Below are 26,887 nucleotides of genomic sequence, written 5' to 3'. Positions count from 1 at the left end.
ATTTACCACATTAGCAATGTATAGAATGTATTTCTTTAAAGTTAAGACTAGTTTAAAGTTATCTTCATTGAAAAGTACAGTGCTTTTCCTTCAAAAATAAGAACTTTTCAATATGACCCCAAACTTTTGAACGGTAGTGTATATATATATATATATATATATATATATATATATATATACACACATAATTGTTTTTGTTTTTCTACAATTGTGGTGTAATTGGTGCTCTTAGTGGGTCGCTCTGCCAGCTAAAGACACGTTTAGCAGTCTCTATACTCCAGTTAATGATTAAGCCGTTATTAATTAGTTGACTATTATTTCAATAATTGATTAATGATTATTAATCCGATCAATTGTTTCAGCCCCATTCAGGACGTATCTCGGACGCTGTTCCAAATTTAGAATTAAAGGGCCTCCTCTCTGTCCCGCCATAGGAGCAACGATCGTTAGAGGTGTACGTTTGTTGCAGGTTGCTGTTTGAAGTTAAAGGACCAAACAAATGAACCGATGGATTTTTCTTGTGTGAATCTTTCCTTTGAGTCCTTTAAACACTCTTCCTGTTGCTGAGTCTTTCTGAGTCCATTTTGCATCAGAGATATGACCTCCACCTTTCAGAAAATGAATGAGATCTGTTCAGTGGTTCATGCAGGAAACCAACCAGTTTAAATAAACTCTCAATTTGTGATAGAGGTCAAACCTTCTGCCCAATATTAACAGTTGAGCCTGTATATCTAAATCTGGCCTCATGTGAATTGGAGAAACATCCCTCTAAATTGAGTTTCTGGAGCTTATAATATTGGCCTAAATGATGTAAAGAAGCAGCTAATGCAGTATAATAACAAACAGCAGCCTTAGAAGCTTAAGAGTATTTGACTGAATTTTCAGAGCAGAAAATGTTTTCACTGGAAAAACGTAACTCAGATTAAGTGTATTTAGCCTTAATTTGAGTAGGTAACTGAAATGATTTGTCAATGGAATGAGTATTTTTACTCTTAAAATAAGATATTAAGATAAAATGCACTTGAAATAAGACAATGCAACTGTGTTTTCTTATTTTAAATGTAAATTGTCTTGTTCCATTGGCAAAATATGTCTTTTAACTGCATAATTCAAGAACAAATGCACTTATTTTAAGAAAAAAAAGACTATTCTAGATTTGGATTTTTTCCAGTTTAGAACTACATTACTTATCATTATTTTCTGTTTTTCATTGTTGTTTTAAAATTAATTTATTTTTTTCAATCAATTAATACTGTATCTCCTGGTAGAAAATGCTTCATTTATATAAAAAGTTTTGTGTTTTTCTTACTTGAAAGCTGAAGATATAAATAAGCTGTTGGCTGTTTGAAATAGCAGCAGCTTTTCTATATCAGCTTTTCTATATCAGATATTTTACAGAAACATTATAAGCTGTGTTTTATTGAGGGGTTATAACACTTGCGGCTCTAAAGGACTTTTACTCAGCCAGATATGAGGCCAACAGACTCCTTAGATCCTTTGCAGATGCCTGCCTTAAATTAAAACTTTTTAAAAGTTATAGAAGTTTTTTGCTGCGTAAACACTTTCACCCTGAAAGAATAACTGGTAAAAAAAAATAAAAAAAATAAAAAAAGCATATATATATATATATTTAGAGAGAAAAGAAATTGTGGGATTCCTGCCAATAATGAGTGCGTGTAAGCTCCTTCCTGGACCTCTGCCTTCGAACCATCATAAATCCTCCATCTGTTTTATTCATTTCTTGCTCGTTTCCCGCAGCTGTCTGACGGTCTTCGTGTTTGGGATGTGTCGGCCGGACAGAGCCACTCCCTCCTCCTGGCCGACGGCGACTGTGTGCAGCCGGTTCTATTGTACTGCGGCCAGAAGAGCGGGAAACAGCAGAACCGAAGCTTCAGTCAGAGCTCGCCCACAGGGGGGGAGAGCTACGCCGTCAGACCCTCGCTGCTGCCCTTCTACATCGAGGTGTGTGGATCCAACACAGGCAGGGGGAGGCGATGGATGGAGCTTTTTTCACAGCTTAGTTCAGTATGATGCTTGAAGAAAAACTGAGAAAGCTAAAGACAAAATACAGACATTACTAGATAACATGAAGGCTTAAAAAGGCCATGTAGACTTCTGTTAAATCAAAGCTTTTTATCCAAAAAACATCTTCTGGTCTTTAAAACTCCCAGTGAAGTTTGTTCTAATACATGGAAGCAAAATTTTATTTCCTCCATTTCCTCTCATCTGGGTCCCTGAGTAAGATCCTTGACCCCAGACTGCTCCCCCGGCACCGCATAATGGCAGCCCAATGCTCCCTAATGGGATGGGTTAAATGCAAAGAGTGAATTTCGTTGCTTTGTACTTGTGACAGTGTAATGACAATAAAGTTGAATTCTAAATTCCTGTTATGTGACTTTGTGCAGATGAGTTACATCAGCAGCGTGTGCAGCGGCGGGCAGCTCTGCGCGGCGCTGACGGACCGCAACGTGATGGGTTTTATCGCAGCCATCCATGAGCTGGCCTCCAGCGAGAGACGGTTCTCCTGCTGGACGAGCGACGTCAGGAAGTTCCTCATCGCTCCGCTGCGTAAAAAAGGTGAAAGTAGCTCTGCTGCTAGCATCAGAGAACCAAGGCGTTGGAGTTGTGTGGATTAACATAGAATTTTCTCTTCCTACAGAGAGTGCGTGTCAGACGTTAGGTGAGCCGAGCGCTCGTCTGTTCTTTGCACTTTGTGACAGTTTTGTTCACCTGAGCAAACTGGTCGGACGTCACGCCACGTCCCTCAGCTACTTCCTGCAAAACGCCCAGAGCCGCGATGTAGCTTCCTTTCCCCTGCTGACCAACACGGAAACCTTCATGGAGACGTATAGAAAGTAAGCATTTATGTTTTCCATCAGCCTGGGGAGTTACTGTATGCTTTACAGTTTATTTTCATTGTTTACATAATATTCATGCATTGCCTGATCTCTGATTGATGAAAGAATCACAGTAGGATGGATCAATAAAGATAATGAGTCCATCCATACTTATTGGCATTAAGGGGAGTGGTAGACTAGTGGTTAGAGCATGGCGCTTTCTTCCCCGGGGGTTCTGAGTTCAACTCCCACAGACTGCCACTCTGGGTCCCTAAGCAAGACCTTAACCCCACACTGCTCCCCGAGCGCCGCGCAGTGGCAGCCCACTGCTCCCCAAGGGGATGGTTTAAAGGCACAAAGTCTATTTTTCCAATTGCAAGATTAATAAAGTTCTAATTACTAATTAATCAATTAATTCCCAGTTGAAAAATCAAAATTTGTCATTGCAGAAACTTTAAAAATAATGTTCCTATAGCATGTTGAACTTATTTTCCTATAGAAAATAAGTTAAACATGCTTTTTAATTAAAGGCTTAATTTTCTATGACAGAAATTAAATTTTTTTCAACCCTTTATTTATCTCCTTGTTTTATAATTGTAAAACTATTCCCCAAATTGGGAAAATACAAGAAAATACAAAATATAAATTAAGAAGATTTGTTTTGAACTATAGATTTGAAAGTCTAATACTATCCTCTTTTTTATAGCACGTTTCAATCAATTTAAACAATAAGCGCTTAGTTAAGATAACTGCTTTGAGACGTGACTGAAACTAAACCCCAAGTAGATTTAGTGTAAAACCAGAGATTAGAATATGAAAAAGGAACCGATGCCCATAAATGAGTGGTGGAGGACGTTAGAGGCAGGTTCTGGTAGATTTTACAAGAAAAACTGAAAATGTTTCCTCAGTTTGTTTTTCTTAAAGTTCATTAATTTGAATGTGTTTTTTTTTCTTTTTGGTGTTTATATTTAACATTTCAAGACAGATGGTTTCCTATTATAATCTTAAATGAGGAAAATTGTCCTTTGTAAATGAAACCATCCTTAGGGAACAGTGTTCTCCCACATAGGGGAGAAATCTGGGGGTCAAAGGTCAAACTCAGGGACTCTGCGTGATGGTCAGAGTTTGGAACCAGCAAGCACAAACCCCCTGCTGCCTAACGCATCTTAATCTGAAGTGGTGATAAGTGTGCCTGTCTGAAACTGTTGAAATTGTTTGTAAATATTTTTAAATACCTTTAATTTGTTTAAAACTGTTTAAAGTGTTTCTGACTTTGCTTTGTGACCAACATGAACTCTGCCCTCTGTGTTTTTTTCCAGGTATTGTTCTGCAGTCGGTGACTTCCAAGTTATGGGTGGATTCCAGTCACTGCATAAACTCTCACTGTAGGCTTTTTAAAAATCATTATTATTAGAAATACACTCCAGACCTGCCGTCTCTGCTTGCCTGTTAGAAAACACAATCTGCCCTTTAAAAGCAGGATTTATTTTCTTTTTTTTTTTTTACCAGAAATTGCTAAAACAATAGTTTTTTTTTTACTGTTTTTCTGTGGCTTTGTGTTCATGTTGCAGGGAGGCCCTGGCCAGTCAGCAGGCCGTGCTCGCCCAGCTGTGTGGATCAGATGAGTCTGTCAGTGGGAAGCTGGATCTGGTTTCAATGTTCTACCAGCCTCTGCAGCAGCTCCACCATTACAACAGGGTCCTGCTCAAAATGGCAGCATGCTACGACGTGGTGAGCACTGGACGTCATCCGTTATTGTTCTATAAAGTGAAGTAAAGTAAAGTAAATTTGTTTAAGGTGTATTTTTAGGATTTTGCCCTTTTTCTCTTTCCTCAGCTAACGATGGAGTATCAGTCCCTGCAGCAGGGCTGCAGTCACTTCGAGGCGCTCTCTCTGTCCCTCCTGAGGAAGAAGAAAGAGGCTGAAAATACGCAGCTTTTCTGGAAAACTCATTCAGGCAAAACCATTGTGAGAACAGCAGCTTATCAGTGACTGATTTTTCTTTTTTTTTTCTGGAGCGGTTATAAATATGTAGGGAAATCTTAAACTACAGAAGTGTTTCCTTTGAAGATTAATCATGTGTTAAAATGGTGCTAAAATATCTATATATCGAACTCTGCATCCTTTGGATCAGGTCTGCTTGTCCACGAAGGTTGGTAGAGTACTCAGAAATTGTACTTGTGTAAGAATAGGACTACTACTACTAAGTAAAAGTAAAAAGTAGCCTTTAGAGACATCAAGTAAAAGTAAAAATGTTCCCAAAGTAACAAGTAATGGATCTACTTTCTAGCCATGATCATAAAACCTGGTTTATTATTTTACAGAACAATTTAAAACTGTAAGCACCAGGATAATAAAAGCGAACATGTTTTGTCAGCAGGTTTCAGAATTTTAAGTTAATTTAGGCCTCAATAAACGAGGAGGGATCATAGCGCTCTATATCATCACCAATGTGTCTGTCTCCCTGGTAGCTCCCAGATCAGCTTCTCTGATTGGTTGATGCGGTGCGTCGAGTAGCAAAATTTCCATTTTTCCATCTCGAGCAGCGACGACTTTGTAGCGCGTCGCGCCCGTCAGATGCTTAAACGCTTCAGACGCGCTGCTTCAGCTAATCAGACACGCTGCGCCTGCTGCTCAAAACGCGCTGCAGGACCTTTTGCTGCGCCTTGACGCGCGTCAACCATTGACTTTGCATGTAAACTCGCTATTCCTGCTGCTCCTGCTGCGTCCGGTGTGAACGCAGCATTAAAGCTTTAAAACCAGCCAACTATCGAGATAGATATGACGTTAACTTTTTGTTTGTTTTCCTTTATCCATTCTGGTCCAATCTTGTTTTTTAAAACTTGTATTAAAAAACTTTTCTTTTAGCTGTTATATGAATTATATGAGTGTTTAGTTATGCAACATATGTTTATGCAAATGCCTTTTTTTTCATTTAATATGTGGTTATATGAATTGATTTTTAGGAATCAATATGAGATGCCATTGGGAATGAGAAAGTTGATTGTTTTTAACACTGTGCTGGTTAAAATATATTGTTTGAGAAACAAGCTGTGTTATTTTTATGAGAAGTAAATGTTAGGTTGTTCATTTATTGAACTGGAAGCTATTGGTGTCGCATCAATGTGCACGGAGGGACATGTTAGTCAGAAAGGTTCTGATCCTGTAGGTTATCGCTCAGTAAGATGGAGCTGATGGAATTAAATGATGAGCTGAAATCAACAAACAGCGTCCTGATTTAGGCTTGGAGGTTTTCGATTTGCCGACGTGAAATCGACTAATGAAGATCTGGACTCAAATCTGACTGATACTGTAGGGAGCAGATGCTGTAAAACCAAAAGGTCCCTGGAACGTGGTTCCTGCTGTGAGCACATCTCCATGCCTTGCTGCCTGTTTGATCGACGGGGGAATGTTTGTCTTTCAGGAGAACCTGCGTCTCCCGCAGCGCCGCGTTGTCTGCGAGAGCAACAACCGCTCTCTGACTCCTCAAAACGCCGGCCGCTTCTCCAACCACTGGTTCATACTGTTCAACGACGCCCTGGTGCACTCGCAGGTACACAGATGAAACACCTGTAGGCAGCCTGTGCTGCTGCAAAACTGAACACCTGGATTAATGAGGGGTTTTAAAAACAGGAAGCAGCTGAATATGATTTAGATTGATTTTGTTGCATCTGAGGGTTTATTTGTGGAACTCTGTTCTCCATCGTCTTTAGATCATCTTTACATGTCTTCATTGTGTCTTTCGCTCACTCAGGGAACTCTTCCCCCTCAGAGCTTCGTAAGTATGACCCAGGAACATCTTAGCGTGATGACCCATCCCCCTGTTTCTGCTGAACACGGTTTATCTGGCAACAGCAATAAATGTAAAAACAGGATTTCAAAAAGTTTGCATTGGTTATTCCACCTGCTCAGTTACCTTTGGTTGAAGGCGTCGGTTTTGTCTAATTTACTCACCTACATCTGTGAGATGATCTAAATAATCTGTAAAAATAATAGAAAAAAGATTAATTGGAGAAAAATCCCTGTTAGCATCATAGCTTTTCTTTACATTTCCCCTTTTAAATGTTTCTGCTTTAGTTTTCTAAGTGAAAATAAAAGCAGTTTGAGTTAAAAAATTCAATATTCTATATTTATGCTTATTTTTTTTTATTGTTTTGCTGGAGTAATGTTGAGGTCCTGTGTTTACATTTATTTCCTGCATGTTTTATTTGGAGGTTCCAAACATGCATTTGGGATTTGAGGTATTTCTGCAGCATCAGGTTTTCTTGTTGTTGTGACCTTTAACCTTCAGGGATCCTGGTGAAGGTTTGAAATCAAAAGCATCTAAACTAATGTCACCAACTCCAAACAACGGATTATTACGAGACCTTTGGCCTGTCTTCTTGTCCTCACTCACCTTTTTTCCTCATTTATTAACTGTTCAAATCTTCCCCTGTTTGGTTTGCTGTGGTGTGTTTGTAAGAACATGAGGGGGATTCTGCTATATTTATCAATGTTTTCATTGTTTTACCCTGATCTACGTCATCTTTCATTCAGCTAAAGCGACAACCCCTTCTTCTGTAACAGAAACTTCACAATGGAGCGAAATCCAAGCATTAAAATATCCGTATAATATATCTCTACAGCAGATATATTTAAAAAAAAACAACACACATTTAAAATCAGTATTTACTCAGAATTGTATCAAAGGAGGAGATTTAAACCAGGGTTACCAGCTGATATTCTGCAAGGACAAGTTAAACTCTGAAATTAGATTAAAATCCATCTCAGAGGAAATGTTTAACATTAGATGAAGCAGCAGCAAACCTGTTAATGATGCCTCATTCTGAGACGCTGTAGTTTTTTTTTGGTAAAGCTTCCGTATTTGTTCATTCTGAGACGTATCTTTCGGTCATTTGTCTGTTGTGATCTCAGACTGAGTAAAGTTTGGTCATTTGAGAATTTCACAGCTGTATCTGCTGCCGCTCTCTGTGTCTCTGCAGTTCTCCACGCATCACGTCTATCCTCTCACCTGTTTGTGGGTGAAACCCATCACTGAAGACCGCAGTGGAGTGTGAGTTTCTTTGAGAGATTTTGACGCAGAGCAGATTAAAAATAGATAAATAGATTAAAAACTTGTTTTTTATATAAGGGAGTTTTGGAGCCTTTAGTTTCATTGCAGTCATCAGGAAGTTAAAAAGAGCCTCTATGTTCAGACTTTACAAGCGGTCAACATGGTGCCCTCTACTGTTATGTCCTGCATCTTTATATTCCAGTCACTAATGAAACAAAAACGTTTTGAATCAGCAGGAAATATTTTCATTACTGTAAAAATTCAGACTTGGCAGAATTTATCTATTTTTCTCAAGGAAAGTTATTACAGGAAGTCTGATTACTTCCCTTAAGACAAATCCTTCCTGTAATTACATTATGATTACTATTTTATCATCACAATCTGGTGTCGTCTAATTGAAGATCCTCCATGTGCAAAATATAAAACATCTATAAAATTCCCACGTCTCATTGTGGCCAAACTATCAAAGTTATTCTATGTAAATGTTTTTCCCTCATAAAGGAAAATATGCCTAAAAAAACAGATCCTAAGATCAACAAGTGTCTCTCTGATGGAGATCGGCCTCATTATATATTAGTTATTATGAATGCATTTCAGGGGATATCCACTTATATTTAGCTGTATTTTATTGTAAATGTAAAGCTTCAGTGTTTGGTAGGACACCATACTTTTGTGATTTATCTTCCCCCTCCAGATAAAAGGAGACACAGTGAGAACTATTGACACCAAAGACCCTTAATTTTTATTAGTTATGTGAAAATAACAACATGTAGTCATTGTAAATGTGGACAATTTATTGCAAAGTATACACCTGTTTATACATATAGATTAGGGCTGAAAACATTAGATTAATTGTAATTAATTGATTATTGAGATAATCGTCAACTAATTTAGTCATCAATCGGTAAAATAATATACAGATTAAACGATTTGCAAAACAATCGTTAGTTTCAGCCCTAATATAGAGAACTACGGTGGCCGGGAGGTGCAAACCAACATTACAAAATCTAAAAAACTTTTACAAGTTCCAAAACAAATGATCATTTCAGGAAAAAAATTTACATTTTAAAAAAAAGTTTTAGTAAATAAACAAAACACTTTTAAAAATTCAAAACAAAAAGCATTTTAAGAAAAAAAATACAAAACATTCGAAATACTTTTAGTCCCAAAACAAATGATCATTTCAGGAATTCAACCGGAAAGGGTGGGTACTAACTCCGAGGCTGAACCGGTCTTGTGCGAAATTCTGTTTCTGTTCCCCCTGTGTCAGGAGAGCACATTGCAGCGATCATTTGTTCTGGAACTTGTAAAAGTGTTTTTTAAAATGTAAATTTGTTTTCTTAAATGATAATTTGTTTTGGAAATTGTTAAAGTTTTTTAGAATTTGTAATGTTGGTTTGCACCTCCAGGCCACCGTAGAGAACAGATGTAGAACTTTTTCACACAGCCTCTGTCTTTAAATTAAATAAACCAGATGATGTGTACAAAAAATGTACAAAAAAACTAATTGCATCCCTCTGAGTTTTTCACTAGAATATAATTTAGTACAGTATACTGAAAATATTAATAATTAATTTCCCTTTCTTCACAGAATTGTAATGTAGAATAAATAACCTTGGTTCAGTATTTTGTTGTTTTGCGTGTTTTAATTTGACCACATTAAATGTTTTGCAGGTACCACTATAAAAGATTAAAGTCAATTATTGTTATTTTATTGCTTTTTTCAGTTATGCTATTAGGATAATATGTCCAGAGGAGAGCTTCACGCTGGTTGCCTCAACTCCACAGGAAAAGGTACTTCTATGGTTTTTCCTTCCACTTTTATTTGACACCATATCTTTAATTTGACCCTTTTGTCTCTCTGTAGAACAAGTGGCTGCGGGCGTTGAACCAGGCGGTGGATCAGGTGCTGGGCGGCGCAGCTCAGGGGTCATCGCCAGGGGTAACGGTAGCAGTTTGCCGCACCGCCTCGTACAAGTTTATAGCAGATGAACGATTCAAAGAGGCCGAGTACAGTGGGAGCTGGATGGCAGGGCGGGTCCACGGCAGGTCAGATGATTTCTGCTCAGATGGCTTCATTGATTCATTTCATTCAACTTGATTTTAAACCACTTTACAAATGGAGAGGTTCATTAAAGTGGGGAAACACAAAAAAATAATGATTTTAAGGCTACGTTCACACCGCAGCCTGAAGTGACCCAAATACGTTCTTTTTTTTACCTACATGCGACCTGGATTTGATCTTTTCCAATGCGACCCAGGCCACTTGGCTCTGTGGTCCTGAATCCGATATGAATCTGATCTTTTCAAATGCGACCTTTGTCTGAACGGCCAGATTGCATTCATCCACCCTGAACACCATTAGTAACCAACATAGGTCACTATTCTGTTCTTGCTACACAGAAGTGCCAAGAAAAACAAACAACATGGCGGACGATGATGCGGAGAGCAGTATTTTTTTTAACCATCTTGAAAAGATTGAGGTTTTAAGGTTTGGCAAGATCGCTAGATGCGCTCTAGCACTACATCCATGTTTACTTCTGTAAACACGAAGCACGCCGTCTTGTGACGTCATTGCATCCTCTATTGTGCATGCGGGACACTGAAGCTGAATGAATGCAGTTTACACAGGAGATCACATACAAGTCGCTTATATTTCGAAATGCAAAAAACACAAAAAAATCGGAATTGAGCATCAAGGCCTGCAGTGTGAACGTAGCCTTTAATGCTTAAAGGTATAGTGGAGGATTTTTGTGATTTCTCTCCACTTTAAACAAAAAATGCACATGCACAAAGCTGTACCTGCTCCCTAGAGGGGACGCCTATTAAACACGTGCAAGTCGACATGTGAGGAAGGGGCATCAGTGGGTCCAAACGACAAGACTTCTGTATTTTTATAATAAAATGAAGAGCATTTAAAAACATCCAAGCTTTGATTTCCTCAATGCAATCCACAACAGTTATTTTTAGGTTTCAACAGCTCCTAAATTTGCCTAAATTTGATGATCAGCATAGAAATTAAAGTAACACTGTGCCTACAAAGGATGTATCCTCCTGGATCCAACCATTTAATGCCGCAGGCCTGAATTCCCATCCACCCCTTAAGTAGGGCTGAAACAATTAATACGATTAACCGATTATTATTAATAATTATATCTGGAGTATAGAGACTCTAAAATATATCTTAAGCTGAACGATTGACCCACTTAGAGCAGCGATTACATCAAAATTGTACAAAAAATATATTAACATTTTGAATTTAAGATAAAAAACTTTTTCATCTGTCAAAATGTTCTGTACAGAACCCCTCAGGTGACGTTTTAGTTTCATCTGGTTTAATTTAGTGAAAAATAATTTTTAAAGAACCTTTTGCTATCCAATTCTTAATCGAAAAAATTGACCTTTTGAATGATTTGCAAAATAATCGTTAGTTGCAGCCTTACTGTCAGGATGGGACTGAATAACCTGGTGGTTACAGCGTCAAAGGCTGCTTTCAAGTCCAGCAGAAGAAGTGTAACATCAGTTTGTGGACACTAATATATTCTTTAAAGGTTTTAACTGGTCATAAACCAGTTTGTCCAGCACCTTAAAAAGGAAGAAGTCTGAGGCTTGATTATTTTGATGAATCAAAGTCAGGTTTCTTGATTAGTGGTTTGACTAAAACATGTTTAGATTGTCAGAAACGTGAAGATTTATGCTCAAGTTTCTATTCACCAAGTTTCTGTTTGGTATAGTTCAATTATTTTTAAACTCCACATACTATTTAATAAATAAGTCACAATCTGTTGATTGTCTTTTTTTCAGAGGAACCATGAAGTGGCCGGATGGGCGGATGTACAAGGGAAACTTTAAGAATGGACTGGAGGATGGGTCTGTATGATTTTAGATCTATCCATGAGCTTTTTATTCATTTTTTAAGTTCCTGTCCAGCTCTATTTATATGTTGTTGTTTTTTTTTTCCAGTTATGGGGAATGTGTAATACCGAACAAAGTGCAGAATAAACACGATGCTTACCAAGGACAGTGGAGGGAGGGAAAGATCCATGGTTTTGGCAAGTACAGGTCAGCACACCAACCTTTACCTGGAAAAAAAGTTTCAATAATTGAATATATGAAAGATACCTGGAATCTGTCATCTTTACCAGTTGTTTAGTGATTAAATTGTAAACATTATTCCATAGATTCTTTAATGGACCTATCGTCAGTGTTGTTTCATATTAACCTAGAGCGCCCCCTTCTGTGTGTCATTGGATCGGACTCAGGTACGCCAGCGGAGAGGTATACGAGGGCTGTTTCTGCGATGGGCAGCGCCACGGTTACGGCATGCTGAGCTCCAGTAAATTGGCCCGGACTTCCTCTAGTGTTTTCATTGGCCACTGGGTTCAAGACAGGAAGACGGGGTACGGTGTCCACGACGATATCACGAGGTAAAAAAAGGCTCTGCTTCAAATTAACGCTCTGAAGGTGTGGTGAAATATGTTTGATAACATCGCAGCTACAGATGGACTCATAACAACCTGGCAGGTTAGATTGATGATGTGTAGCGTTCAGGTTTAGCTCTACACATTATCAACATGGAAGGGCTCCCAGAGAATCGGTTCAGGGACAAGAAGGAGAAGAGGAGAACCTTCCAGCTCATTTTCTATCCATTCTTAATGTTTTATGTTATTTTGTTTACAGTTTTTTTTTCTTTTGGTTGAGATTTGCTAATCCTTTATCGTTTCATTTTTTGAACATGTATATGAAGGACGAAAAATCTATATCGGCTTCAAGAATGAGATGAAAAAAAATGTGGATTTCAAGGCTCAATTAGAGAGATGAAAATCCAAGAAAATCAGCATCCATCTTAAAAGAGCTGCATATATAACAGTAAAACTCTAATAACAATGCATTAGGGTATTTAATGACTGGTTCCATGTTTTCTTCTTTTTGCTTGTTTACATGGTGACGTTGCATCTCTTTGAAAAGTTGCAAGGATCTGGATATCTCTGTTAATTCAATGAGTTATCGACCTTCCTCCATCATTATCATAACCTTATATTAGAACCCTAAACAATGGGTTATCATCTCTATTATAAACAAACTAGGGGTTATTACACTTTCATTCAGTCTTCAAATGTTAGATTCTTCTTTTCAAGGATTTCACATTATTGTTCGTTATAGTTTGTTTATAAGTTCTGGTTAATTTGAACAGATCTGCATCAGCAGACATTTTAAGGCTTCATAGGATCTCCTGTTTGTTTCTCAGAGGTGAGAAGTACATGGGCTTCTGGCTGGATGACCAGAGGCACGGCAGCGCCGTGGTCGTCACCCAGTACGGACTTTATTTTGAAGGGTCGTTCAAGGAAAACAGGATGAGCGTAAGTGTAGCAGTTAGTAAGTGTATGGCTTAAGTATGCACTTCGCTGTGGAAAACTTTACTTTTGTTGCTTTTGATTTTTTTTCTTGTATGTGTTAAACTCACAAGTAGCCTGAGATTTAAAATCTCACAAAAGGCTATATCCCTGCAAGACTTATTGAAACATTTACAAACATACCTGGTTAATGTTTTTAATTGTCGAACATCTAATCCATCCTATCTGTCAGGGTTCTGGCCTGTTGGTGTCAGACGATGACACCGTTTTTCATGGGGAGTTTAGTGACGACTGGACCATCAATGGGAAGGTAAGACACATCCGCTCTGTTCTCTTCAGATGCATAAACTATGTCTCTGCCTGAGAGGTCCTCCTTTATCTGTGTGCTGTTTTCCTTCGTTATAATGTTTGTTACTGAAATGGGTCAGGAGTATCCGGTAGTTAGCTGTAGCTCATCTGGCTCTGCAGGGAGTTATGACTCTTGCAAATGGGGACAATCTGGACGGCCTGTTCAGTGGCGAGTGGAGGACGGGTCTGAAGGTGGCAGGGACGTACGTCAAACCAACCTTAGAAGAATATGAAAGCAAGGAGAAAAACGTCCTGCCGTGAGTATTAAAACACTCATTTAAACCTGCCGTTTTTGAATGCTGGGGCTATAAACATAATAAGCTCCTTAAGCCGATGGTTCTGCAGGTTCAGGTTTCTTCTCCTCACTGCTGTGCGTCAGCCATGACAGGTTGCTGAGTCAGAGGGTCCTGAAGTCTGGAACTGTTTGCTTGTTTGACAGCTTGGGCCAGTATGTGGTGCCTGCAGCTCAAAGGTGGATCTGTGTGTTTGATGAATGCTGGAGTCGACTCGGCTGCAACGGCGCCGGCGAAGGAGAGAGGAGTAAGGCATGGGAGAACATCGCTGTTACCATAACAACGGCCCGGCGACAGAGGTAAGAGACACAAAGCGCCCCAGTTTGAGTCCCAGCGGTTAAATTTATACTAAACAGTTCCTTCAGGATCTGAAAGTGGTATTTCTCAGGTCTGGATAAGGAATCAGAAAGTTAACTGCATCTATGATGCAATCGCAGTTTAAAAAATGGGATTTCCAAATCACATTTAACCAAAGTAAGACCAGAACTTTCTCCCTCCAGTCCATTAGGGGGCAGTAACACGATTCAGGTAGGTATTTCGCTACATAAAAAAGGAAGTTTTAGCTAGCTAGTTATAGAAATCTTGTAGACCCGTGAACCAATTTGACACAATTGGCCAAAACTGGAAAGCATGCTAAATGCTTTTGATACAATTTTAAACGGCGGCATCTGCTGGATAGCTATCAGAACTACAATTGAGCGGGTATCCAAATGTCCGCATTATTTCACGGCTGAACTTGTTTGCTCCAAGATGATTAAAATATAAATAGCTAATTTTTTAAAAACAAATGTCTGACCTGTGAAATTGCAATATGATATTTGGCCCTTATGATGCATAACAGCCATGTGAATTATGATGCGTCCTGGTTTCTCAGCCATACATACATCTGTGTGGCTGACCGGGCAGCACACATGCCTTACCCCTGAGAGACTGTACTAAGGTTCTAAGATCAAAACTAACCTTATCTTTTATTTATTTTTCTTTAAATCTAACCTAATCTAAGACATAATCTAGAGTCTAAATGTATAGATGTGATGTGTGAATAAATATCTGTTATTAAATAATCAGTGGATAACTGTAGTGTCTATAGATGCGTGTCCGTGTGTGTCTGTCTATTTTAAATCTTTGTGCATGTATCAAACTATTCTGAATTGTAAACCAGACCTAACAATAACATTATTGTTATTGCGGCTTTTGAGACGCATTTCTGATGCATTTAGATACATCAGCAGTATTGAAACAATTATTTGAATGAACTGTGAAAAAATCTAGATAAGTAATTTTTTTCTTAAAATAAGTGTATTTGTTCTTGAATTGAGAAGGTAAAAGAAACATTTTGCCAATGGAACAAGTCGATTTACATTTAAAATAAAAAAACACAATTGCATTGTCTTATTTCAAGTGCATTCTATCTAAATATCTTATTTTTAAGTAAAATATGAACGAGTAAAATACTCATTCCATTGGCAAACTATCTCATTTACCTTCTCAAATTAAGGGTAAATACACTTAATTTAAGACACTTTTACATTAATTTCTAGATTGTTTTTCCAGTGTAACGAGGCCTCGCTCGCAGCGGTCATGTGATTGGGGTGCACTCGAAACACTTCTCAGCGACACTTCTGCTTCAAACAGGTTGAAGCTTGAGCAGACCGACTGGAGTCTGACATCACTTCAGCTAGCTTGTAGATTTATGCATGCAAGCTGAAATTAGCCCTTTTTCTGGATAATAAAGTATTTTAAGGCCATAAAAACAATGAAACCCTGAGGTCAAATGTGCATGCATGTGTTCACTGCAGAGAAAACTCTGAATATAATCACAATTTATTAGTATTATTTTTTTGTTTAACAAAGCTGCACACCCTGTTTCTGTTGTCAAAATCTTCCCTCCATCTGTACAATCCATCCTGGGCTAAAGCTGTCAGTAATATCAGTTAGCAATTTAGCTTTGATATGTCAGTGAATTTAAAAAGAGATGCTTTTAGTAAAAATTAACATTAAATTTAATTTAATTCAACTATTAATCATGTTTAATTGCAGAATCCGTTTTGGCCAAGACAACACTTTATAACCATTATATGTCTGTCTCATGACATTTGCATGTAGCATTACTTTAGTATGGAGCATCACTTATGGTACTTATTGGGATTTGCATGTTCTGGCAAAATTTTTTCCTGTAAAACTAAATTCAAATAAGGAAATTACTTAACTGACGTTTCTTCATTTGCACTCATAAAGATAAAACAAAGCCGATTTTCATTTTCTTTCCCCAGTACAGTATATATTAAAGGATAAACGAGTAAAACATACTAAAAAAAACGGCCCATTTTCTGGGATTTTTCCTATTCCTTTTGGCATTTTGTTCTTCAGAGTTGAAGGACTGAAACAGGTTAATGAATCCAAAAGTGCAAATAAAAAGACCTGATCTCATCCAGTTTTTTTTCCTACCATCACACACAAACACCCCACATTGCATATTCATTGCGGCAGACATTTCTGGATGAGATGCTCTTTCCAGCACCTTTGAAAGACTCAATCCTTTTTGTACACTGAAAATTGTACATTTACTTATGCAAGAGCTCTGCAGGCCCGTCACTTTTAGCTTTCCAAGCGATACATAAAGCTTGTTTAATTTTAAGTTTAGCTGTTGGAAGACATAGGCTACAGCACAGGTTTAGCATCTGCCGTTCTGTGCACAGATGGATTAAACAGGTCTACTGTGTTGCTTAACTGTATTCCTGTGTACAACAAGCAGAATGGAAAGATTCATTATTTATTAAGACTTAAATGTTTTGCTTGATTAGCACAATCTCCATAACATTATTTATTGCCATGTTTTATTTGTGAAAATAATTAATGGTCACAAAAAAAAGCAGTGATCTTAACAGTGATTGGTTGGTCAGACCCGACTAAGAACTCATTTTCTCTGCTGGTATTAACTGTCTGTTATTAGTTTATGCATAAGGATGTGTGTGTCTGTGTGTTTAGCCCAGACCTCAGTAAATCTCACACCAAAGTTCTGGAGAGTTTGGAGTTCATCCCTCATTACGGAGAACCAGTCACCACCACAAACTACGACAACATCAGACGATACCTCACTAAGGTAAAAGACTTTCAGGAAACACTCTCTCTGTCTTCTGGTGAAGATTCTCAGTCATCCAGGTCATAGTCATTCAATAAAAGAAATTCAAAACAATCTACTGGACTTTGTTTCCAAGTTTGGGGACGTTTCACGTCCCATATAGGAAGCTTTTTCAATTAAAAATGTCAGAAATGGCGTTGAGTTCGAGGTTTTATACAGTAGCCCAACAAAGCCTTTTTTTTTGTTTGGAAGACATGCAAACTGGAACGGACAAAGGGGTCCACCCCTTTGGAATGGGGGTCGTTTGGCTTCTTTTGTTAGCCTGCAATGCCCCATATGTTCTGATCTTTATATTGGGGAAACCAAACCTCTCCACAGACGCATGGCCCAACACAGAAGAGCGACCTCCTCTGGACAAGGTTCTGCGGTACATCTACACCTTATGGACAAAGGACATTCTTTTGAGGACCAGAATGTTCACTTTTAGGACTAGGAAAGAGTTAATCCCTTCCCGATATCATCGCAGCCCCAGCCCCGGAGGACCTCGCCTCTTCAGCCAGGCCAACAATCCCCTTTAACGATCCCCTATTCAGACACTTGGGCTACTTTCACACTGCAGCCTGAAGTGACAAAAATCCGATTTTTTGGCCCATATGCAACCTGGATCTGGTCTTTTCATGGCAGTCTGAACAACACAGATCCAATTTTTTTCCAATGCAACCCAGACCACTCGGCTATGTGGTCCTGAATCCGATACGAATCTGATCTTTTCAAATCCGACCTGTGTCTGAACGGCCAGGTCGGATTCATCCGACCTGAACGTCATTAATATCCGACAAAGGTCACTATTCTGCGTCTTGCTACGCAGAAGCGGCAAGAAAAACAACAACAATGGCAGATGATAATGCGGAGAGCAGCATTTATGTTTAACCATATTGAAAAGATTTTGTTTTTATGGTTGGAAAAGACTGTTAGATGCGCGCCGGCACTACCATCCATCTTTACTTCAGGAAAAAAAGAGCATGTTGGCCTGTGACGTCATTGGGTCCTCTACTGCGCATGCAGGACACTTGTGTTGTATGACTGCAGTTCACACAGGAGATCACATACAAGTCGCATATATTTGGAAATATGAACGGCAATGTAAAAAAATCGGATTTAGCAAAAAAATCGGAATTGAGCATCAAGGCCCGCAGTGTGAACGTAGCCTTTGATGGGTATGGGGCAGGCTATCGAAAGAAGCGAAACAACCCCCATTCCAAAGGGGTGGAGCCCTCCATCTGTTCAATTTGCATGTTTTCAAAACAAAAACAAGGCTTTGTTGGGCTACTGTATAAAACTTCGAATTCGACGCTATTCCTGAAATTTTGAATTGAAAAAGCTTCCTGGATGGGAAGCGAAAAAGTCCAGTGGATTGTTTTGAATTTCTTTTTTTGGAATGACTCTCTCTGCCATCTTGTGTGGTGATTGGGTCAACTGGACGTATTTAAAAGTATTTTGGTACGACCTGACAGGCCTGCGAGACCCCGCACCATCCTCTGGGCTGGCTGGTGGAGACGCTGGTGACGGCGTACAGGATGACGTATGTCGGGGTGGGTTCAAACCGCAGGCTGCTTCAACAAGCTGTCCAGGAGCTGCAGGCCTACCTGACTCACTTCTACACCATCATCAGGTACATTTGATTTTATTCACCTTACCGTCTTTTTTCTAGTCTAAGAAAATGGAATACGGTAGAATATACCTTTGAGAATCAACTTTACGAACCTCTTTTGTTCTTAATGTAAGTTCCTTACCTTATTTTTTTTTTTTTGAGAAAGAAAAAAATCATCATTGTAATAGGCAAAGGTTGCTAAGCTACTATTCTTAAAACTCAGTTAACACATTTCTAGTTGTTGAAGCTATGATTGTCATGATGCATAATGCAAAATTTTTTAAACTTGATACCATATACTAGGGAAAATACTAAATAATATTTTCGATACCCTTGCAAAAAGTTTTAAGGCAAATTTATTTCTGTTTGAGTGCAAAACAAAATGTTTATAATATGATAAACTTTAAAGTCAATGTTTATTTTGAACTTAATACATTTTAATTTGATTAATAAGGGCTAAATAAATAAGGACAAGTGGGGGATAGAAACTAACAGAAAAGAAATTTAAAGCAAAAAAATCACAACAATATTATTTGTAGTTATTTAAAAATTCTTAAAATTATTTATTTAAAATAAAAAGAGAAAAAAATGAAGTAAAAAGTAAGTAAATACATGGCATATAGAAAAATAAAGTAAATGTATGATTTTGTCTTTTTTGCTTTTATATATTCTGTCAGTTACAGTCTTCCATATTGTTTAGTTATTCTTTATAAAAATGGACCACTTCCTTGTTATCATGACTGTATTGTTATTTATAACTTTTAAATTAGTAATATTATGAGTTTATTCTCATAATTTTATGCCTTTACTTTCATAGTATAATCAAATGTATCTCCCAGTATGTCCCTAATAAGTTGTATTATACTCTTCATATTACATACGATAATTGTTAGTGATAAATAAGAATCGTGCACCGCTGTATGCTCTCCTGTACGCTGTGCAGAATTACAAAGCAGGGGAACCACAAGGTGTCATATTATTATTTCCCTGTAGTTGGAAATGAAGTGCTGCACTGAAGAGAGGATTAAAGCTCATCTTCCTTGTTTTTAGAATAGCTTTAGAAATTAGCCGATTTTGAATTAGTAAAACCTTAAAATTCAGAATGAAATATAATAATCGACCCATTAGGGTGAAACTGGAAGTAAAATGGTCGCTGTTTATCTCTGTATGTTTGCAGGTTTTTGTTTCCAGGGTTACCAGGTGATGGTGGCATCATCCCAGACCCTCCTCACCCCGACCCTTTCAAAGGCCGACGCAACTCTGATAAAGTGGAGCAGGGGTCAGCATTAACACAGCCGCAGCATCGAGAAACAAGATCGGCGTGGATGTTAGGAGATGATTTTAAATCTTTTCCTCTCTGTTGTTTTCTCTTCTCTCAGTGTTTTAGTGGTCAGCTGCTCGTCTCTGCTCCTCCCTCTGCTGCTCCCCCGACTCTATCCTCCTCTCTTCACCCTTTACTGTCTGCAGCAGGAGCAGGAGGAGGCCCAGTACTGGGAGCGCATCCTCCGACTCAACAAGCAGCCAGACCAGTCGCTCCTCGGCTTCCTGGGAGTGCAGGAGTCAGTGTGAAAACACACAAACACACCATCCAGACATTAAATTTCCTCTCATCTTAATTTAGCTTTTCTATAGCCTGATAAACCAGACTAAATGTGAGATTAAATGTGTAATTTAGTCTGGCCTCGATGAATGAGACGTTGGATGATTGTTGATGAGAACAAACCGTTGTCTTTCAAACCATGTCTGTGCCTATTGGCCAATGCTTTGACCAATGAGCGCAACTCACTGTGACGTAGTAAGCGCCACAGAAAGATGGTGGGAGTGTAAACAAACAGCCTGTCGATAAAACAGGGAATACGTCCTTCTTAACCCTTTATAGAGCATTCAATGAAAGACTTTAAACATCTACATTTCAAGCAAAGAGTACACTGCAAAAAAATTAAATCTAAGTAAGTCAGTGTTTCTTAAAATAAGTGCATTTATACGTGCATTTTTTTCTTAAACTTAGCAGGTAAGTGAGATACTTTGCAAATGAAATAAGGAAATTTACATTAAAATAAGGGAAAAAAATGCAGTCTCCTATTTCAAGTGCATAATATCAAATAATCTGATTTTAAGGCATAAAAATGCTCCTTCAACTGGGAGATTTTCTTATTTACCTACTCAAATTAAGGGTAAATACACTTCTTTTAAGACTTTTTCACAAATTTATAGATTATTTATGTAGTGTGTTATTGGATTGCTGGACAAGACCTTATTACCTTTGTAACTTTCAAAAATTATGTGTATTTTGATGGCATAAATGAATGTCAATGTAATAACAAGAAACGACAACTTGCCCGTATTAAGAAAAATAACAAATGTGCTTATACAAAAAATTCATGAAAAACAGAGTAAAAGAAATGGCACTCCATTTGTAAGGGGTATGCAAGTGATCAAAAATGTTAAATTGCCCTATAAAGGGTTAAAAAAGTTTCAACAATACACCCCAGTCTAATCCTTCCAAAGCTGATTCTAAAGCTGAGTCAAACGAGAACTGTTCAATATTTGCTGCCATCTTCCTTGTTGCGCTTTCTCCAGCATTGCGCAGCTTTGTCGTCCCGCCCTCAAAACCCCGCCTGCTTTGCATCCAGAAATTCAAAACACATCTCTGCGTTGTGATTGGCTCGCCAGTTTTAGGGCCTGGGGCATTGATCGAGGCTAGACCACTCGCGGGCAAAAATGATTTTGGCGGGTGGGGCTAGTTTACTAGGCTAGCTTTTCTATACTTTAGAAAATAATTAGTTTATTCTGAGCTGCTTTTTCTAGTATTTTTTTGTGTCGTCTTTTTGTTGCAGGAAGTTTTGGCCTCACTGGATGTCCATCCTGGGAGAGAAAAAGCAGGTTAGAGTATTTCATTTTTTAGCCTTAAAGAAAAAAAAATTCAGTGTGTGATATTAAAGTACTGTTTAACTGAAAGAAAAAAAACAATAGATTACTATAGTTTTTAGAGGGGAGGAAAGTACATTTAGCATATTGGTAACCCCTTTATTTTTGAGAAAATGTATAAGATTTAGAAGCAAAAAATGAAATCCATTGTGTGATTTTAATCTGGGGATAAATGTAGCTGTTCTGTGAAGGAACTTTAGAAAACAAACAGCTTAATAAAGACCAAGAAGCACAGCAGACAATTCAGAGATGAAGTGCAGAGCTGTTTAAGGACGGTTTGGGTTAAAAGCATCTAATTTACCAACAGATGGCTCTCAACTGACAGGTCAGGGAAGGAGAACCTCAGCAATTTGTTACCCTGGAGGAGCTGCAGAGATTCACTGCTCAGGGGGAGATTCAGTCAGCATAGAAGAGCAGCAAAACAATCCAATGGTTGGATTAAAGCCAGAAGAAGAACTATTTATAGTTTCCAGAAGCTTTTTAGGAGACATGTAACATGCTGTGGTTTGAGACCAGCATTAGACAAAATGGAATATGTAAGTTTAGCAGAAAATGAGGTCAGAATCCCCACAGTGATGCACGGTAGGGGCAGCAGCATACAAGGTGCTGCATGCAGAGTCACCATAAACTGTATTTATTTGTTTTTTTTTTCTTCACAGATAGTTTCCAGCAGTAAAGATGCCTGTTTTGTTTCTGCTGTTGAGACTCTCCAACAAATCAGGTACAGATCCAACAAATCAGGAAGCAATTGGTCGGAGAAAAGCTGATCTAAAGATGTTGAGTCTATAGTGAGCTGTCTCTAACTGCTTAAAGTCACACTGCTGGTCCTTTCCTTTGCACGTAGCACCACGTTTACCCCATCAGATAAACTGATGGTGATTCAGAGGACGTTTGAGGAGCTCACCCTGGAAGTGAAACCTCTGCTGGCCGGAGACTTCCTGTGGTGCATGGACGACCTGTTCCCTCTCTTCCTTTACGTGGTGCTCAGAGCGAGGTGCATCATCACCCACACAGTCTCTGATCTATAAGCACTCTGATGGATTATTTCTGTCAGCTTGTTCTCACTTTGCTGCTCGCTTCTCTCCAGGATCAGGAACCTTGGAGCTGAAGTCAGCCTGATTGAAGACCTGATGGATCCCAACCTTCAGCACGGAGAGACGGGCCTCATGTTCACAACCCTGAAGGTGAGATCACTGAAGCCCAGTGTTCGGCTAGTTACTTCCAAAATGCAATTTATATGTATTCCATATTAGTAAGTAATACGTTACAATATTATCATTTGCGTAAAGTAATAAGTTACTGATTATGTTTCAGTGACTTTCACCAAAATAAACATAGCTATAGCATGCTATTTTAGCTGTAGACTGTTCCTTCGGCTGTCCGCCTGCACATACGGTGAGATTCTTATCTATTGCGGTGATATATTCAACATGGAGACAGTGGTACCACTTGGAAAATGTTAAACTGATCTTTGTAGCCATTTTTGCCATCTTCTTCTACTGATGTTTCAAATTGCCTCCTCTGATATATACAAGTCCTCTTAAAAGAGTAAAGATAAGGTAAGATTGACTTTATTGAGCCGCTGTGAAAAGTAACTTTCTCCACTGCGAGATCAAGAGTTATAAGAAGTTGCCAAAAGGAGGAAAAGGTGCATATGTACATATTTAACAGGATTTTTGCACAGGTTATTGCACAGGGTTTTAAAAAGTAATTGCACATTAGTCATTGCACAAGTTATTGCAGTTATAGTGCTGCATCGTAAAGTCTGATGGCAGCAGGGATGATTGACCTGCAGTAGTGCTCCTTTTTACAAACGGGGTGTAAAAAGGAGTACTACGAGGGTGAGAGGTGTTGTCCATGACGGATGTAATCTTGGACAGCATCCTCCTCTCAGCTACTTCCTCCATCGAGTCCAGAGCGCAGCCTAGGACAGAAGTAGCTTTTCTCACCAGCTAAAAACAGGCTTCCATTTTTGAAGTTGTTGGCTGTTTGGTTTTTGTGTTTTTAAACCGACAGCTCGGATTGTAACGCGTTATCTGCCTTATAATTGTAATAATGTTATCAAATTTAGTTTGTCACCCATTATATTACTCAATTACTCCCTGTGCATAATCTGTTATGGTTACCTGTTACTTTTGTAATGCCTTAACCCAACACTGCATGAACACACATAAGTTAAACTGTTAATTTGTCTAATATCCTCCCCTCATTACCCACTTTTAAGGTAATAGCTGCTCTCACAGTTCTTAAGTGTGGTATCAGTGTCGAGGGGGGTGCGGTTAAGATCTCTGCAGAGAGGGCGGTGACTTTAAAGGGGGATTGATGAACAGGGTAAAGATGATGAGGCTGAGGATGCACCCTGCAGGACGGCCATGATGATAATAGTGATGATTCAAGTCCTGCGACTGACCATGACGACTTTTTACCTGCCTGTGTTTCTAGTGTAGTTGTCACCTTTAGCATTTTATCATTTTATCTACTGATATTCTGCTGTGGTTATAAAACAACTACTTTATCTGAACACTTTCTGAATTTAGGTTCACTGCCAAAAATATCTAAAAATAAGTAAACATTTCTTGAAATAAGTGTATTTACCCTTAATTTGAGTAGATGAATAAGATGTTCTGCTCATGGAGTATTTTACTCTTAAAATAGGATAATTTGCTATTATGCACTTGGAATAAGACAATGCTGAATTTTATTACTTATTTTAAATGTCAAATATCTGATTCCACTGGCAAAGTGTCTGAGTTACCTGCAGTGAGCTGCCATCAACCATAGAGGCTGCTGTATGGTAGGGTGACCAGACGTCCTCTTTTCCCCAGACATGTCCTACTTTTCATAAGTAAAAAAATATCTGGGGGGAATTTCAAAATTGTACGAGATTTCGGTCGACTACATTGCAGCCGAACCGAGCCGTCAGCACCGCGGTGAAGTTGGATATTGGATATTCAAGCTCCGTGGAGATCTAGCAAACGGTTTATCCGACAGAGGGACTCTGCCAGCGTCTCTCAGCTGCTCCCTCGTAACACATGCGGTGGTGCATTTAGGGACCGTCAACAAATCTTTGAACTTCTTGATAAACAAAAATCTATAAATTCCTCATATTATGATCAGCTAAGACCAAACTAAAATAAAATCATGCCAATAGATAACATATGTAAGGCACATTTGCTTTTTTGCAATTTTAAGCAGTTTTTAATTTTCAAGAGATTTTTAAAGACTAAAGTTGGGACTTTTCTTCAATAGCTTCCAGGTCATGCGACCCTTTCTTTGTCACATTAGCCTAATGAGGTAAACTCATTTCTATTCCATTTTAAGCCTTTATATAGCTTTAAACATTTTTTATTACAAAAATAATTGATATTTCTTTAATAGCTTCCAGGTCATGTGACTCACCGACTCAAAATCCGGTCCAGTCAGCGGCTCAGCTGCCCCCCCATGTAAAATAAATAAAGTGTCCTCCTTTTCAGAAACCCCAATCTGGTCATCCTACTATATGTTCTCATGCTGCTTGAAAATGCTTTTGTTTGTTTGTTTGAAGTAACAATAAGGAAAAAGTCAAAGAATCTGATGATTTCTGTTTAAATCTGATCATCTTCTGCAGGCCTGCTTCATTCAGATCCAACAGGAGTCCACTTTATAAGCAGCCGTTACAGGAAGGGTTTCATTCATCCTGGCCGACCCTGAAGCTCGGAGCAGCACGCCCCCCTCTGCTGTTTGACTCCATCGTTCTGGTAAAGTTTGGGTCATAAAACTGGATGATTGTTGAAGTTTCACATGAATCCAACATGTGGAGACGTCTGCTTGTCGTCTTAAATCTGCTTCCCTATCAAAATCTGGAAGAGTTGATTCAAAGGGAGACAAGGCACTAATTAAATTGACAATATTAATATAAATATCTTTTTAGCACTGAAATTCTCCTTAAAGGAACCTCCAGCATATAATAGACCACTTTACTGATGTACACCAAACCCTAATGGATTATTGTTATAACAGCAGTTACACAAACTGGAAAGGATTTATATTTTACTGTATTTTTCTTTTAAGGGAGCAAATGTTTTTAAATAATATCAATGCATTTTGGATGCAGCTCTTTATTTTACTAAAGTTCTGTTTGTGCTTTAATGAGCATCTAAAACAACCAGCAACAAAGCTGTCTGTAAATCTCAAAGTTTTAGCCTCAGATTGTGTGCCAGCACTGAAATATAAACATTTTATACGTGTAAATAACTGTGTCTGTTACAGATCATGGATCTGTTGGGAACTAACTCCTGTACATAAAAGGGAATGTTTTATCTGCTGCCTACAGCAGAGAGCGGCAGGTTTTAACAGGGTTTAAATTTACCTCCTACTCTGCAGCGCTTAAATGACGTTTTAGTTGTTTGGAATCGTTGAGATTTTATGCTCAGATGTTGGTATTGAGTCATTGTGGATGAGATTATCACATTATTTTAGGCATTAAAAGAGAATTTGTCGTGCAAATTTGAAGTTATTGAACAGTAATTCTAATCTGATTTGAGATTAAAAGATTCAGGATTGAGTGTATTTATGTATCCTGAACAGAAAGGAAGATCAACCTGTTTAAATCCTGAGTGAAACAGGTTCACATGAACCAGCTTAAAGCCTTCTGAACAAACTTCTTTACTGGATCTAAAGCCTTTCCATTAAAGCGTTTCCATTGAGACACCAAACCTCCTCAATATTCAGCACTTTGTAAATAGAAATGATAAAAACTGATTCCATTAATTAAATTATGCAATTAATTTCTATTAATATATAATATTTAATTAAAATAACACGTAAACAAATCAGCCTCCCACTACTTCTGGTCATCTTCACCTGTAGTAACGCCCAGGTATTGATTTTATGTTTTTTACAAAATGCACTAATTTTGAATTCCACCTCATCTTTGATTTAAAAAAAGAATTTTTTTATTTGAAATTTGCGAGTAAGCACTTATTTCGTTAATTACAACTTAACGGTGAGTTAAGCACTGCAGTCCGTCATGTTTTAGCCATTGCCACGCTGATTAAATGTCTGCAGACCTCCTCTGGACCCATTCAGTTAAAACAGCAGTGAGGCAGAAGGAAAACATGCTGGAAAGAGGTTGAACTGTTGTGTTTTTTTTTTGTTTTTTTTTTTTTAGGTTAATACTGAGTAAATATGTGAACAAGGTAGAAAGCAAACTCAAACAAGTATTTAAAAACCAAACTTTTTAGTTTGGAAGTTATTAGTTTGATCAGCTCGTTTATTTTCCGCCTCCTTTTAAGGGGTCTGAGTGTAACCGGTGACAATATTACCTCCAGTTTTACACATAAATGTTTTATTCAGAATAAAG

The 26,887-nt window shown here is 38.3% G+C and overlaps 1 protein-coding gene across 2 annotated transcripts in view; it reads left to right on the top strand.

Annotated features, from left to right (window-relative positions):
* The window catches only part of LOC107083525 (alsin-like), a 39,579-nt gene extending 13,124 nt beyond the window's left edge, over positions 1 to 26,455 (top strand). Inside the window, exons 14-40 of one of the 2 annotated variants that reach the window (XM_015372835.1) lie at positions 1,759 to 1,962; positions 2,406 to 2,577; positions 2,660 to 2,855; positions 4,157 to 4,222; positions 4,409 to 4,568; positions 4,674 to 4,805; positions 6,262 to 6,390; positions 6,592 to 6,615; positions 7,820 to 7,890; positions 9,618 to 9,684; positions 9,758 to 9,939; positions 11,695 to 11,760; positions 11,854 to 11,952; positions 12,153 to 12,317; positions 13,139 to 13,250; positions 13,477 to 13,554; positions 13,713 to 13,849; positions 14,032 to 14,184; positions 16,874 to 16,988; positions 18,482 to 18,639; positions 19,796 to 19,897; positions 19,998 to 20,177; positions 21,456 to 21,501; positions 22,206 to 22,267; positions 22,391 to 22,540; positions 22,634 to 22,730; positions 25,154 to 26,455. In XM_015372835.1, coding sequence (XP_015228321.1) covers positions 1,759 to 1,962; positions 2,406 to 2,577; positions 2,660 to 2,855; positions 4,157 to 4,222; positions 4,409 to 4,568; positions 4,674 to 4,805; positions 6,262 to 6,390; positions 6,592 to 6,615; positions 7,820 to 7,890; positions 9,618 to 9,684; positions 9,758 to 9,939; positions 11,695 to 11,760; positions 11,854 to 11,952; positions 12,153 to 12,317; positions 13,139 to 13,250; positions 13,477 to 13,554; positions 13,713 to 13,849; positions 14,032 to 14,184; positions 16,874 to 16,988; positions 18,482 to 18,639; positions 19,796 to 19,897; positions 19,998 to 20,177; positions 21,456 to 21,501; positions 22,206 to 22,267; positions 22,391 to 22,540; positions 22,634 to 22,730; positions 25,154 to 25,192 — 3,162 coding nt within the window. In that variant the 3' untranslated portion in view covers positions 25,193 to 26,455. The remainder of the gene's footprint in view (positions 1 to 1,758; positions 1,963 to 2,405; positions 2,578 to 2,659; positions 2,856 to 4,156; positions 4,223 to 4,408; positions 4,569 to 4,673; positions 4,806 to 6,261; positions 6,391 to 6,591; positions 6,616 to 7,819; positions 7,891 to 9,617; positions 9,685 to 9,757; positions 9,940 to 11,694; positions 11,761 to 11,853; positions 11,953 to 12,152; positions 12,318 to 13,138; positions 13,251 to 13,476; positions 13,555 to 13,712; positions 13,850 to 14,031; positions 14,185 to 16,873; positions 16,989 to 18,481; positions 18,640 to 19,795; positions 19,898 to 19,997; positions 20,178 to 21,455; positions 21,502 to 22,205; positions 22,268 to 22,390; positions 22,541 to 22,633; positions 22,731 to 25,153) is intronic. The other variant, XM_015372836.1, reaches the window with a different exon arrangement.
* The last annotated feature ends 432 nt before the right edge of the window (positions 26,456 to 26,887 follow it).

This window comes from Cyprinodon variegatus, unplaced genomic scaffold, assembly GCF_000732505.1.
Source record: "Cyprinodon variegatus isolate N-32 unplaced genomic scaffold, C_variegatus-1.0 Scaffold77, whole genome shotgun sequence".
Classification (NCBI taxonomy): Eukaryota; Metazoa; Chordata; class Actinopteri; order Cyprinodontiformes; family Cyprinodontidae; genus Cyprinodon; species Cyprinodon variegatus.
This window is presented reverse-complemented; position numbering and strand designations above follow the sequence as displayed.